Source organism: Spea bombifrons, chromosome 10 (genome assembly GCF_027358695.1).
Source record: "Spea bombifrons isolate aSpeBom1 chromosome 10, aSpeBom1.2.pri, whole genome shotgun sequence".
NCBI lineage: Eukaryota > Metazoa > Chordata > Amphibia > Anura > Pelobatidae > Spea > Spea bombifrons.
This window is the reverse complement of record NC_071096.1, coordinates 18390064-18404214: the sequence shown is the minus strand read 5'-3', so window position 1 is coordinate 18404214 and position 14151 is coordinate 18390064. Positions and strand designations below refer to the sequence as shown.

General features: G+C 41.2%; 1 protein-coding gene across 1 annotated transcript; it reads left to right on the top strand.

Moving 5' to 3' along the window:
- The first annotated feature begins 20 nt into the window (after positions 1-20).
- PRDX5 (peroxiredoxin 5) lies at positions 21-13772 on the top strand. Its single transcript, XM_053449047.1, has 6 exons — positions 21-256; positions 586-720; positions 1757-1888; positions 11068-11106; positions 13115-13179; positions 13581-13772. The coding sequence occupies exons 1-6, from the start codon at positions 245-247 to the stop codon at positions 13684-13686; spliced, it is 489 nt and encodes a 162-aa protein (XP_053305022.1). The 5' UTR covers positions 21-244; the 3' UTR covers positions 13687-13772.
- The last annotated feature ends 379 nt before the right edge of the window (positions 13773-14151 follow it).

Sequence of the window (14151 nt, the reverse complement as noted above, 5' to 3'; positions counted from 1 at the left end):
AGAAATGGGCAGCTACGCAATCCCGATTACTGTAAAGCAAGATGTGCACTGCACTCCATGAGCCCAAATAGAGTATGCGCATTGGGGAGGAGCAGGTTCCCTCTGTGGCCTTGCCCTTCAGCTACAATGACTACGCCCACGGATATAACTTGTCGTATACGTCGTAGGTGTACGATTCCCCGTTCCAATCTTCCTTCTGTCGTATTTGAACGTAATTGTTAGAAGCGGAGTCCGATTAGTAGCGATGTCTATTAAGGTATCTGTATGTTAACATTTTTTCATTATATTAACAATCGTTCTCTAAAGGCAAGTAAGTGCTGGTATGTGATAAACGTATGCGCGTCAGTTTCAGATTGTATGGGGTAATTATGCACTTTAGTGGAATTTTACCACATATCTATCTATCTATCTATCTAAATAAGTACTGCTAAGAAAGAAGTAAATATCGATAATGGGATAAATGTCCAAAATCTGACGTATGAGAGATTTTTTTATCCTTTTTTTTTATACTCATACTATGTCCTTAATGTTGCAAGCAGCTGCCATCCCGCTGTTTAGTCCATATGTACCCATTTTTCTCTGTAGGTTGGAGACCATCTTCCGGATGTGCAGGTGTTTGAAGGGGACCCTGGAAACAAGATTAGTGTGAGGGATGTATTCGGTGGGAAAAAGGGAATTTTGTTTGGTGTCCCTGGGGCTTTCACTCCTGGCTGCTCCAAGGTGAGGATGTTAAATTTATACCTGCCTCAAGTGATTTTATACAGCTTGAACAGGACACGCTGTCTCTATTTAATACAGCTTCCAGGGACACTATCATACTATTATTGCAGTAAAAAAATGTGTGCGTATGTACATTTAGTATGTAAGTTCTGCATTAGGATTTCTATGTTCTAAACTAGAAAACATATAGTCAGTGGAAGATAATAACTCCCAAGATTATATGTCCTGTTTGCTACATAGACTTCCTAATGCTGATACTAAGTGCTGTTCTAGGGTACAACATACAGAGGTACTGTACTCTACTCACCAGCCACCGTATTACGAAACTGCAAAAATGTGTGTTTAGTGTAGCCGGTTGAGCAATTTATGCCCTTTATTTCCAGTGATTTCATAAGGAAAAGCGATGTCTCAAGTGTATGGTGGCCACTCCCTTGTTTTAAAGAAGTAGTATAGTGTCCCATACAGCCTTACGGAGAAAAAATGCCTTAAAACCTTTAATGGTACTTAAAAGTACCTTTTTAAGTACTGTAGGAATAAAAAAACACCTTTAAGAGAACTGCTAAAAATCAGTGGGGGCACTTTCAGCATGTGCAAGGGGTGTCTCAATGATCCAGGGCTAGAGCGCACAGGCTGAGCACGTCTCATGCAAGACGAGTAGCTTGAGGTGGGGGGGGGCAGGTGCAAGGGGGATCCACATGGAAAATGTAAAGGGACTACTCAACTATTCTTTGTATTAAAGTGCATACAATGGCTGAGGTGTTCTTTTAACTGGGATGTCTAAAATTGTGCCTTTGCAACAATTTAATCAACCTTCTACCAGACAATTTAATAATAACTACCAGATAAGTTATATGACCAATAATGATCCAACATGAATCTGACCACGTACTTCCAGAAAAATACATATTTTTGCAAAGAAAACATATCGAGGTATTTTATGATAATATCATATAACCATACAGTTAATTGTGCACTTTCTTCCAGACAAGATTTCAAACGTGTTGCCTAAATGACAGGTACTTACTGTCTCCTACAGACACATCTTCCTGGGTACGTGGATCAGGCTGCAGAACTGAAGTCCTGCGGAGTGGAAGTTGTAGCTTGTATTGCAGTCAATGATGTCTTTGTGATGTCTGAGTGGGGAAAAGCCCATGGGACAGAGGGCAAGGTGAGAGTAATTCATACCTGCATAATAATCTCCTCCATTGTTTGCTAGGAACAGTGATTGCTAGAAAGGGTCAATTACAGTATGCTCTGAAGGTGGGATTCTATAATAAACCTAATGTCAGTAAATTAAATGGCCCACTGTGGACAACCACGTGAACGATTTTAAACTATTATATCTCAACCATTTCCCAGCCAATTACCTCTTTTGCCTCTGACTTCAGCCAATTTCACTTAATGGGCGTTTTTTCTTTAGTAATAAATCCAACATTAAACTATTTCATATCCAGTACTATTAATGTTTGGAATTAAGCAGGTTTAAATGTAATCACTGGCTCAAAAACATTCAGTTAGATATGAAAGTAAAATTTGATGGCAGACCAGAGCCATTTGGCCCATCTTGTCTGCTCATTTTTCCTGATGAAAAAATTTAGACCATAATCAGTCTTTGGTCTTGTCTTAGAATCAGTATAGTGTTATGCCTATTCCACACGTTTCAATTTCCTAGTTTAGCCTCTACTACTTTTGCTGGGATGCCCTTCCACTTATCTACCACCTTCTGAGTAAAGCAAAACTTACTTACATTACATCTAAACCTCTGACTCTCTAGTTTGAGATTATGACCTCTTGTCGTAGAAGGCCTTTCGCAGAGCAGTTTGACACTCTACAGAGCTCTTTGCTGAAACAGCAGAAATAGTTAATGTTTTAGATGGCTCTGACACTAGTAATTCTGACAGAAGAGAGAATACATGACTAAGAACAAAGGGCTGTTTCATAAGACTTTAGATTGGCTCATTTCCAAATTTGTGTAATACATGTTTCCAGTGGGACAGAAAATGAAGTACTGGAACTGGTTTTTCATGGGAAATCCCAATGTGGTGCAAGAATGTGTTGATAAAACATATATATTGCCAAGTTGTGTAGTGTTGACGAGGAAGCGCTTTTATGAATTAGTGTAAGTGGGTCATTTGGTTTTCTGATACCCAGAAGATCAAGTTGTCTGACAGTCTAAACTCTCCCATATAAGTAGAAACCAGCATCCCTGGCTCTGATTTAAACCTAAACTCCTGCGTGTCATTCTCTTTTCAAAGGTGTTGTCAATGATTAGCACTAATCCCTAACAGTTTTCTTTTTTTTTTTTTTTTTTTTTTTTTTTTTTGAGCCCGAGGTGCGTGCTCCTTGGTGCAGCATTCCGTGCACATGGCAGCAGAAGCCCTATACGAATTCTGAGACCTCCGAAAAGGTACCCAGACTGATTCCTCCCCCCCCCCATGGGAGGGTCGGATCTATGGGACTCACCCCGAAGGGTGAGAACCCTTTCCTTTGGGGTACTCCCGTAAGGGAGAAACCCCCTTAGGCTTCACCGCCATAAGGCAGTGGTCAAAAACGAAAGTGCCAAATCGAAAAACAAAAGGGTGAACGTGGCCTCGCAAGAAGGTTTGGTGACCGTGGAAATCAAATCAAATTAATAGGCACACGTGTTCTCACACATAGTGATTAAATAAATAGAGTAAATAAATAAATAAGGGCAGGCCATAAAATGACCCAGCCAGGTACAAAAATAAATTCACTCCATGCCCGAATGGTGCTATGGAGGAATGTGCATAGATGGCCGCCTGTGCAGAGACGTGCGCTCACCATGGCAGCGGCGTGCAATACTGCACATGGTGACTCCGACATTTAAGTCAGGGCAATCAAAGCACCTCGGGCTCCATGCATTCCCAGCCCTAAGGCCAGAGGATCAGTGTCATCTCTCCTCCCAGTAAGAGAGACTACACTTGATCTTAGCCAAAAGGCCGAGAAGCGAAACTAAGGGAAACTAATCCCTAACAGTTTTCATGATGGATAATCTCTCCCCGCCCTGAGAACTGTTTTAAATAAAGACACAGAACACTTGTGTGTAGTGGCAATAGAAGTAATGTATTTATTAGGGAGAAAAGGAGTCCCCTAACTTAACGCACTCAGTGCTGATGGCTGCAGGCCCTGTATACATGGCCGTGCTTCCCATGCTGGATATACATGGAGCTCAAGTGCCCCCATTCCTGCACCCCAGCGCTCATGGCTGTTGGCTCAGTATGCATGGCTGAGTGTACCTAAAGCTAAAGTAGTAATAGCTGTTTGCTGTTCCCCATAGTGATGTCCGGATCATGAACGAATCGTTCATTTGATCCGAATCTTTTTAGTGATCCGGATGAATCGGTTCAGTAGACTGAACGATTCATTTGTAGCAGTTAAGTCTGTGAATCATGCAGTTGTAACCTGATCCTAGAGCAAGTCATCTGCAGAGCACTCAGACACAGACTCTGGGATCAGGTTACAGCTCATTAATTCACAGAGGAACGATGACTCAGAGTCAGAGAGTCGTTCAATGATTCAAATCTTACAGGGATTTGAATCATTCAGAGAATATCACTATACTTTTTAAATAAATACATTAATAATCACTGCCCCCAGGATTTACATTCCCCTTTACCTCTAACTGCACCTTAAGTTAACTTTATTAAATTAAATGAACCCATAAAACCCCATCAACCATGACTGCCCCTAAATTAAACCTAAACACCCCATTAAGCATAACTGCCCCTATGTTAACCTCTAGACACACGCTCGCCCCTCCCCTAGAGATACGCTACAGTTTTAGGGGCTTTGTGGGGAATCGTGATTCTGTAGTCCGGCTCGGTAAGTTTGAGCACACGGCGTATAAGACGACCCCCGACTTTTGAGAAGATTTCCATGGGTTAAAAAGTCGTTTTATATGCCGGAAAATACGGTACTTCACCTCCCTTATCTCCTCCTTGTCTCGTAACCATAAACGTCTCTTCACTACCTTCAATTCCCTTCTTCGTCCTATAACAACTACCCCTTCCACTAACCTTACTCCCTCTGTCTTTACCACATACTTCCGTAATAAAATTGTATTAAAATTGTAATGAAATATCAGCACCGTCTCCCACCTGCCCTTCCCCACTCTTCTATTTACTGAACTCATTTTCCTTCTCTGCATTTGACCAATTCTCTCCAGTCACAAAAGATGAGGTTGATGCTCTTCTTCATTTCTCTTGTCCACCACATGTCCCCTTGATCCAATCCCTTCTTACCTTACCCAGTCTCTCTCGCCTACCTTGGTCCCTACATCAGCTCATATGTTCAACCTCTCCCTCTTTACTGGATCTGTCTCATCCTCATTCAACCATGCTACTACTACAATCCCATTTCTCTACTGCCTCTTCCCTCAAAGCTTCATGAAATTATTGTCTATGCACAACTAACCAAATTTCTTGACTTCAACCCCTTATTTGACCCTCTTCAATCTTGATTCCGTTCTCAACATTCTAGACCAATCTTACTAAATCCAAGGGCCACTATTCTACACTAATCCTACTGGACGTTTCTGCTGCTTTTGACACCATGGACCACCCTCTTCTCCTTCAAATCATCCTACCTTTTTGATCTTACCTTCAGCATCTCCATCTCCAGTAACATTTCCCCTCTCGGTTGGGATTCCACAAGGCTCAGTTCTAGGAACCCTTCTGTTCTCTCTTTACACTACCTCATTTTGCAAACTAATCTCATCCTTTGGAGCCGTTTTTGTGTCTTTGCTATGTCTTTCTTCAACTGTAATTTCTCTCTTATCAATTAGTGCACCCACACAAATCATATATTGTTTTTTTTCAGCACAAGTAGGGCTTTCATTTGAAAGCTGGGTAGTACATTGTTTTGTTTGAAATAAACTGGAGAAAGTGGTGAAAAAATGAAAAAAGGCATTTTTTACAGTTTTGTATACATACAAATTGTACACACATTGAACCAATGGGAAAAAAAATATCCAAAATATATTTATTAACTTGTCCTGATTTGGAAACCACCCAATATGGCCAGGATTTTCATCTATTTTGACCAGTACAGGGCAAATATTGCAAGGCATGCATCACAATTTTAAAGGTGTTCAACTAGGGTAATTTTGACAGTTTTCTGGAATGCCCTCCCCTGGCCTTTCCCCTCTGCTTTTGGCCTTTACACCCACTCCTCCTATGTTTCTTTAAGCTCACCTTTCCTAGTCCCTTTCCTGCAATACTTATACTAGTGTGGCTGGTCCCAAACAACAGCACCTTTACCGCTTGTATAATAAACCCTAACTCCTAGGTTGTAAGCTCATTTGAGCAGGGCCCTCCTCCCCTGTTTCAGTATGTAATCTGGTTATGTTATATACTATGTGACAAACCCTGTAGCATGAGGACCAGAAATGTCACAGTTAGGGTTCTCAAGCACAGACTTCTTAGGCAATCAGAGTCAGGAACACCAGCTTGTAGCAAAACAGTGCTTTAATTTTAACTGTTCAAACAAAACACCCCCCAAAAAAAATCATGAAAAGAAACAACCTAGCTCCCAATTGGAGCCCTCTCTAACTAAACTATGCTGCCCAGACTGACCAGCCTAATCACCCACCAATTTAACATCCCAGCCAGACCCAGATAAGCCAGGCTCTGGAAAACCTCCCCCAGACAGCACACAAAGGTCCAGGCAGGTATTGCCTTACTTGGCTCAGGGATGGTCTTCTTCAGGGCCTCTTCTTGCCCTGGGAAACTTCCTCTTGCCCCAACAGTCTCTCTGATTATCAGGCTCCAGGGGTTTTTAATGCCCAGCACCTGTACCTAATGCAGGCCCCATAGGAATCTTGGAACGGATCCTGCAGACTTCTACCCTCTTGGAAAAGAATGGATTTTCCAAAAAATGGGGGGGGGGGCGTTTTCCCACTCTGCTCTCCAATTGCTCCACCCCAGGGACCCATATCTATGATCTGCATAGCACCTGTACCCAAATGCCAAACTAGTCATCTCCCCGCTACCCGTACTGCACTGCGGAATCTAATTGCTCTATATAGAACAATAAATAATAATACAAAGTATATGAGCGGTGTGCAAAGCATTCAGAATACAAGGTCCTGTTCTAAAGTATGTGGGTATGAAATAGTTCTATTTTTTTGTCCTGTTATCTGTGTCTGTCCTAAGATGTTACCTTGGTGGTTTAGACAGAGAGAAAAAGAGTATTGCTAGATAAGAACAACTCAGCTCATGCGGTCTACTCATTTTTCTGGATCTATAGATTCCAACCTTAATCAGTCTTTTGTCTTTGATTCAGGATAGCTTTATGCCTATTCCATACATGTTTAAATGCTCTTGTTGTATTATACATAAATTACATATAACTCATTACCTTCCCTCCTTCCAACTCCACTCCACTACCCGAATTCTCTATTACCATTAACACGACTATCTCTCCTACTAACCAGGCCCGATGCCTTGGGGTCATCATTGGCTCTAACCTCTCCTTTATTCCCCACATTCAGTCCCTCGCCAGATCCTGCCACTTGCATCCTCCCATTCCCAAGAATCCACAAAAACTCTGATTCATTCACTTATCATTTCCCGGCTTGACTACTGCAACACTCTTCTGGTTGGCATTCCACTGTCTCGACTCTCTCCTCTACAGTATGTCCTAAATGCTGCTGCTAGGCTTCTCTTCCTTGCGCGCCGGTTCTCTTCTGCTTCCCCACTCTGTGAAACTCTCCACTGGCTCCCTTTAGAATTAAATTTAAAATCCTGGTACTAACATACAGGGCCCTCCATAACACTGCTCATCCATACATTTCTGCCTCATAAGCAAATACTCTTCTTCTCAATCCTTACGTTCCTCCCATGGGCTAAGGCTCTCCTCCTCACTTATCACCTCTTCTTTTTCCTGTCTAGAAGATTTCACTCGGGCTGCCCCATATCTCTGGAATCTACTTCCAACAAACTTTCAGCATTCACCCTCCCAACATTCAAGAAACATCTCAAAACTCACTTATTCAGAGAAGCAATACCATCTTAGCTGCTAGATCCTCCTTGTCATTGATACAACCACCACACTACCTCTCACTTTTTCTCTGTGCCTTATGTTTGTCAACCTATTCCCTCAAGATTGTAAGCTTGCGAGCAGGTCTCTCTCCACCTAATGTATCGGTTTGTCTTAGTGACTTAGTCTGTCAATTCTCGTCTTGTCATACCCCTTGAATATATGTCCTGTGGTAAAGTGTATGGGAGAGTGGTTGATGGGATAGATATCTCACCTGGTTTCCTCAGCCAGGCACGGTAGCAAACCCAGGAACCCTCAGGTGAGGCTTCCTAAGCTCATTACTGGGGAGGAAGCCTTAAAAGAGAGGGCTGTTAGGTTTGCAGGGGGGAGGAGAAACTGAGTGAAGGAGCAGCTACAGCCAGCGCTGCAGCCCACCAGGTATGAAGCTTTACATAGGGAAAACCTGTTACTTTGCTTTGTGCCAGACCTTAGGTTTGTAGAGAGGTATCCGGATGTTTAGTTAGAGCTGGACAGGCTTAGAGTTTGTTTTGTTTACAAGGTGCTCTGTGCCTACAGCATCTAAATAAACACGCTTTACGTTTGAACCCTGTGTGAATACTGTAATTGCCGCCCCATGCGTGAGCTGTTCCCTACAGTACTGTATTAAGCGCTGCGTAAATTGTTGGCGCTATATAAATAAAAGATAATAATAATAATTATTAAGACAAAACATGGAAAAGAGGTGTCATGATTGAACAAACATATTGCAAATATCTTTTTAATACAGGCTTTACTGAGTTTTTGTTCCAGGGACAGAACATGTATATCATACGCGAGACAGACTGAAACTAAGTGCAGAATACATACATCTGTAGTCTGGAACAGAATTAGTACACATGAGGCAAGCATTCACCATGTATTGACATGAAACATAATACCAAGAAGCAACTGTAATCATAACACAACTGCAAAAAAAGCATATGACAAATGAAAGTGCTGAGGGGCAGGAGGGTGAGTACTGAGGTTAATTCAACTCTTTAAGCAAGCTGAAGATCTGATCATTATTAAGGATCAGGTGGTTCCTGCAAACCCAAAGCACCACAACACATTAGGTACTAGGCTCCTTCAGTGGCACCCTCCATGAAAATTCTTAGATAAAGTCCATAGGGTGGTAGAAGAGGAATCATTTTCCAGGGGTCTCATCAAAACCACTGTAAAAGTACACTACCAGTACAAATAAAGTTGTCACCCCCACCATGATGCACTGTGGGTAATGTCTGTAACTGCACAACCCCCTAGCATGTAGAAATGTATTTCAGGGAAGCCCTTTCTTAACCCCTTGCAGACCGGGACGTACCAGGTACGCCATCAATGATGCGCGATCCAGCATCGCTATGAACGCTGGGATCGCGAAGGACGGCTGCTACTGAGTGTCTCCACCGATCCGTAGCAGCCACTCCCCCTCAATTCCGTGCATGCGATCGCTTTGAAGCAAACCACGAGCACGGAATTTAAATACTTCGAGGGAAGACGCAGTTTGCAAACGTCGGTCCTGAAGGGGTTAATGGACATCCATGCCATGTTTTTGTTGTGTCAACCTGCTTGATGCCACACAGGGCCGGCCTCAGGGGTGTGCGACCTGTGCAGCCGCACAGGGCGCCATGGCATCATATTCCGGCGCTCAACATGACATGCCGGCAGAGCGGGAAGACCGATGCCTCCCGCTCCCACCGCAGGACTCCGGCAACAAAGTAAGTGAGGATAATGAGAAGTAGGGAGAGGGAGTCGATAGTTAGAAGCAGCAGGTGGGTAGTGAAGGGGGGATAGTGAGAAGGGGCAGAGGGAGGAGGTAGTGAGAAGGGGGTGCCAGAGGAGTAGTCCGCGCAGGGCACCAGAACACTTAAGGCCAGCTCTGCCACACTAATGCCACTAAACTGTCTGCTGTGGCATTAAGGAGCACTGGGATCTACTCCATGATCTTATATATCACTCTAGGGGACCATAAGTCCATTTTCACTCCCTCCAGTTGTGTTCCCTCACAAACTTTAACATCCAGGTAAAACCAGGCCATATTCCTGGTGTTAAGGATAGAGTTCTCATATGTGTCACTTTACATACATTTATAGTGGGCATTTTTCTTTATGCACATTGGAACATGTTATTCGGAGTTAGGAAATTAGACTTCTATTTCATTCAATGTAATGTGTAGGTTGAAACACAATAATCAACTGAAACAGAAACAGTTGTGTGGGAGGAATAAAACTGGATGAGGAGCAGCCAAACTCCCTAACAAGGTTAGGTTGATGTAAACAGTTTAATGTCAAAAGTTATACACCATGGCAAGACTGAGTACAGCAACAAGACATAAGGTAGTTATACTGTATCAGTTTAGATTCTCCCAGGCAGAAATCTCAAGGCAGACGGGATTCCAGATGTTCTGTCCGAGCACTTTTGAAGAAGCAAAAACAGACAATGTCCAGGAGTGCCATCAGCTCAGCATTGGGACCTTGGTACATCCATCTACTATCTTGAAATGTCTGGTCGGAAGTGGTCTTCATGGAAGCCAGGCCTCCAAGTGACTCAACTATTCACAAAAACACAGAAAGTGGAATGCAGGAAAATGGCAGCAGGTGCTCTGGATGGATGCATCCAAAATCTTAAATATTTGGCTATAGTAGAAGGCAGCTTGTTTGCTGGAGAGCAATGCAAGACTGAGCATTTGCAGACAACAGTAAAGCATGGTGAAGGTTCCTTGATAGTTTGGGGCTGCATTTCTGCAAATGGAGTTGGGGATTTTGTCAGAATTAATGATCTCCTTTATGCTGAGAATTACAGGTAACAACTATCCTGTGAACTCTCCATTTAGTGAATAGTCCAGTTTGTGACATCACAGATTCCTCCTCCTGGTTTATGAAATTTAACCCATTTTATGTGTGCCCATCCTGCTTTATTTTGTGTACATGTACCACTACATTCATGTGATTTTTTTTTTATTTTTTATTTTTTTTTTGTTACTGTGTAAACTGTCTATAAGGTTGTGTCCCCTTACTAAAACTGGAGAAACGCCATAAAAATCACTGTACACTGACATTTGAAGTATGTATCTTGACCCTGACTTTTTTGCATTAAGCAGTCCTTGTTGTTACCAACTTATTTTTCATTTTCTCTCTCTCTCTCTCTCTCTCTCTGTGCTTTTAAGTAGCACACTTTCCTTTTAATTTTGGAGAATCTTGTATTTAGCTATGGTTTCCATGCAGGGCTTTATCCTAACCCTTCAAATGCGAGTCCTCCTATTTATAGAGTCAGGCATGGATACACACACCAAAGCTAACAATCTCTGTCCTGTAGGTTCGGATGCTGGCTGATCCCACTGGAACATTTGCCAAGGTAAGGTGTGCTGTCGAGTTTCATGCTATAAATAAGCACTGCAACCTAGAGTGTTGCTGTCATCTCCTGTACTGCTAGTATAATTTGCAAACTGAACAAAACCAACGTGAGCTTCTATAACAATATGTATTGTAGACTTGCCTGATGAAGATGCACATGAGGGGTTTCATATAAAGTGGATTTAGAGTCTTATGGCTGCCAGTTGCTCATTATTGAATATAGGGGTTATGCTTTAAAACATGATTATGATGCAAACATAAGTTTCATAAATGGTCTTATTTTTGGATCACAAATAAGGGGGTGTTCCAGTGAGCCAGCTGCATGACCACCATTTAAACTTTACATCAAAACACTTTTATACATAAGCCCAGCTGTGCTTTTTAAACAGCACTTTTGTATATTTTGGTGAGATTCCTAAATATTTTAGGTGCATGTAGAAGATGTAGAAAAAGTGTAGTACCGCTGTTCATTGGCACATACAGTTGTCAGGATATGCTTCTCCAAAACATTAGCCAGATATGACAGCAGCAGCTTTTAAAGCATTTAATGCGTCTGCCACCACTCAAACCACAATTTCTGCAGTTGTAACCAATATATGTATATCAACACTTGTGCGCTGATGATGTGCACACCTACTAGTTTAGCTGGCCATAAATGAAAATCCTTATGAGTACGTACCACACGCTTGATAAAAGATTCCTACTGCTTTGGTTCACGGTGGCAAATAAACAGTGAATATATGCTTATGAATTCTGGCTTAATATCATGTATTAAAATGGATTTGTCACTTACGCTTCTTTTGATATAACTGATTTGATGTATTTATCCATCAATCTGTGTAATTATGTTGGAGGTATAAGAATGAATAGTAATTTACTATTAAACCAAATTAAAATTCACTTCTACTTCCCATGTCCTTCTCTCTTACACAACCCCTACCCTGAGAGGCGTACAAAAGGATACTAGTAACTTATAGGTGAAGTCCTATGGAAAACCAAGTATTTAATACAATGCATACAAATATTAAATAATAATTTATTATAAGCAAAAAAATGAAACAAAGTACTTTGTATTTTATCTATTTGTTTCATTATTTTTTTTGCTTATAATAAATGTTTTTATGTCTTCTTTTTAGTTTAATCCTTGTCATTATAGTTTTCCCCCCAATAGGTGCAACTGTTTTTCACTCTTCAAGACTAGCTGCTCTAATACTTTCTAATATTGGTAACAGGACACTACCTCCCCATATCAGCCCTTTACCATCCTAACATATCAAGCTGGTAATTACCACTTTCCCCATCTATTTTGATCCTATAACCAGAATTGTCACTTTATTTTTGGATTTAATTGTGTTTATAATCCAACACTGGGTTAATCCACATTAAATACAATGCAGTATTATGAATTTTCATGCTCAAACACCACACTGAGGCGATTCTTTATCGTATCTCTTTTTTTTCTTTTCATTTCTATATTTTCCGCTCAGTCATTGTGTATACTTTGCTGGCTGAACCACAATGTAATCTGGCATGAGAAGGGGTGAGCCTAGAGTTAGTGTCGCTTAAACACTATGCTGACACATGCACTCATGCCAGCACCTTACATTAGCCCTCACATGCCAAGACTGTACAGTAACACACACGCTAACACTGCATGCTTACACAATATGCTAATATCATGCAATAATACACACACTTTAACACTATACATATACACACACTATCAAACACCATATACTTTCACACACTCCTTTACTGTCAACACTTCTTTCCCTGTATTCCCCTCTCTTCAGGTGCAGCTGGCTACTGTCGCCGTGCAGAAGCTGCTATCCTATTTCCAGTGGCATCACAGGGGGTTCACTGATCTATGAAATGTTGGGATTAATATTTAATAAGATTAATATTAACAGATACCTCTTTAATAGGTTGTGCATATGTGTGTGTCGATTTGGTATAAAGCTATGATGTTATGTTTTTTAAATCCTTTTTGAATTTCTCTACTGTCTCAGGCTGCTGGGCTTCTCCTAGACAAGAAGGAACTGCTTGATTTATTTGGAAACCAGCGCTGCAAGAGGTCAGTTTATAACACTTCCCCTCCTGTAGTAGCTTATTTTACCAGTCTTGTGCCCTGCAAAGATGCATATTTAACCTTCTGTGAGCAGTTTAGACAAGCCATTGTTTGTGCCCCAATGTTTTTATAAAGGAAATTAATATAGAAGTACTGGTTTGAGAGAAGATTGTGTCAAAGGTGATTCCTTTTTATTGAGCAATTATAAAAGAAGATGAAGCTTTTGGGATCTCAGAGGTCCCTTCCATAGATGAAAAATTGCAAAGTAAGGAGTAGGGAATTTTAAATACTTACATACTATTTAAGTTAATTTTATTTAAACACCACATATTTCTGTAGTTGAGGAAAAGGGTATAATGTTTTAAAGTATTGGTGTCATTATCTGAAACACCCTTCTTCATTCTCAGGTTTTCTTTAGTGGTTGAAAATGGGAAGGTGAAATCTATTAACATAGAAGATGATGGCACAGGACTTGCATGCAGTTTGGCAGGGAACATCCTGTCGCAACTCTAAGCATCACACATTCTAAACAATAAACCTGGTAGTATGGCAAATGTATTAGGACTTAATTTCATCACAATAAATAAACCATAAACCAACTCATTTTGTGTAATGTATGGATTGTAAACTGCAACAGATAGAACTGACAGCTGCAGACAAGCAACAATGGTATTTTGCGTTATTAAATGAATATAACCCTGCATGATGTAAAAGCTAATAAAATATATCAGGTGGAAATAAAATTGTAAGAAAATACATAAGTTGCGTAACTTGCCTGCTACATCTGTAAAACTCCGTGGCTTGCATGCAACCTTTCAGCCTACTGATTAGCTTCCCAACACACTCTTGTGATCTTTGGCCTGGAAAGACCTAATTTTGTTCCATGCATGTGTTGTCCAAGGTAAGTGAGGGGATGGTCTGGCACAAAGTGGCTTCAAGACCAAGATCCACTCTATCAAGGGTGGTGTTCCAACGGGT

Coding starts and splice junctions, on each gene's coding strand:
- PRDX5 (XM_053449047.1), top strand. Junction 1,889..11,067: donor CCCATGGGACAGAGGGCAAG/GTGAGAGTAATT, acceptor TCTGTCCTGTAG/GTTCGGATGCTGGCTGATCC. Junction 11,107..13,114: donor CCACTGGAACATTTGCCAAG/GTAAGGTGTGCT, acceptor CTACTGTCTCAG/GCTGCTGGGCTTCTCCTAGA.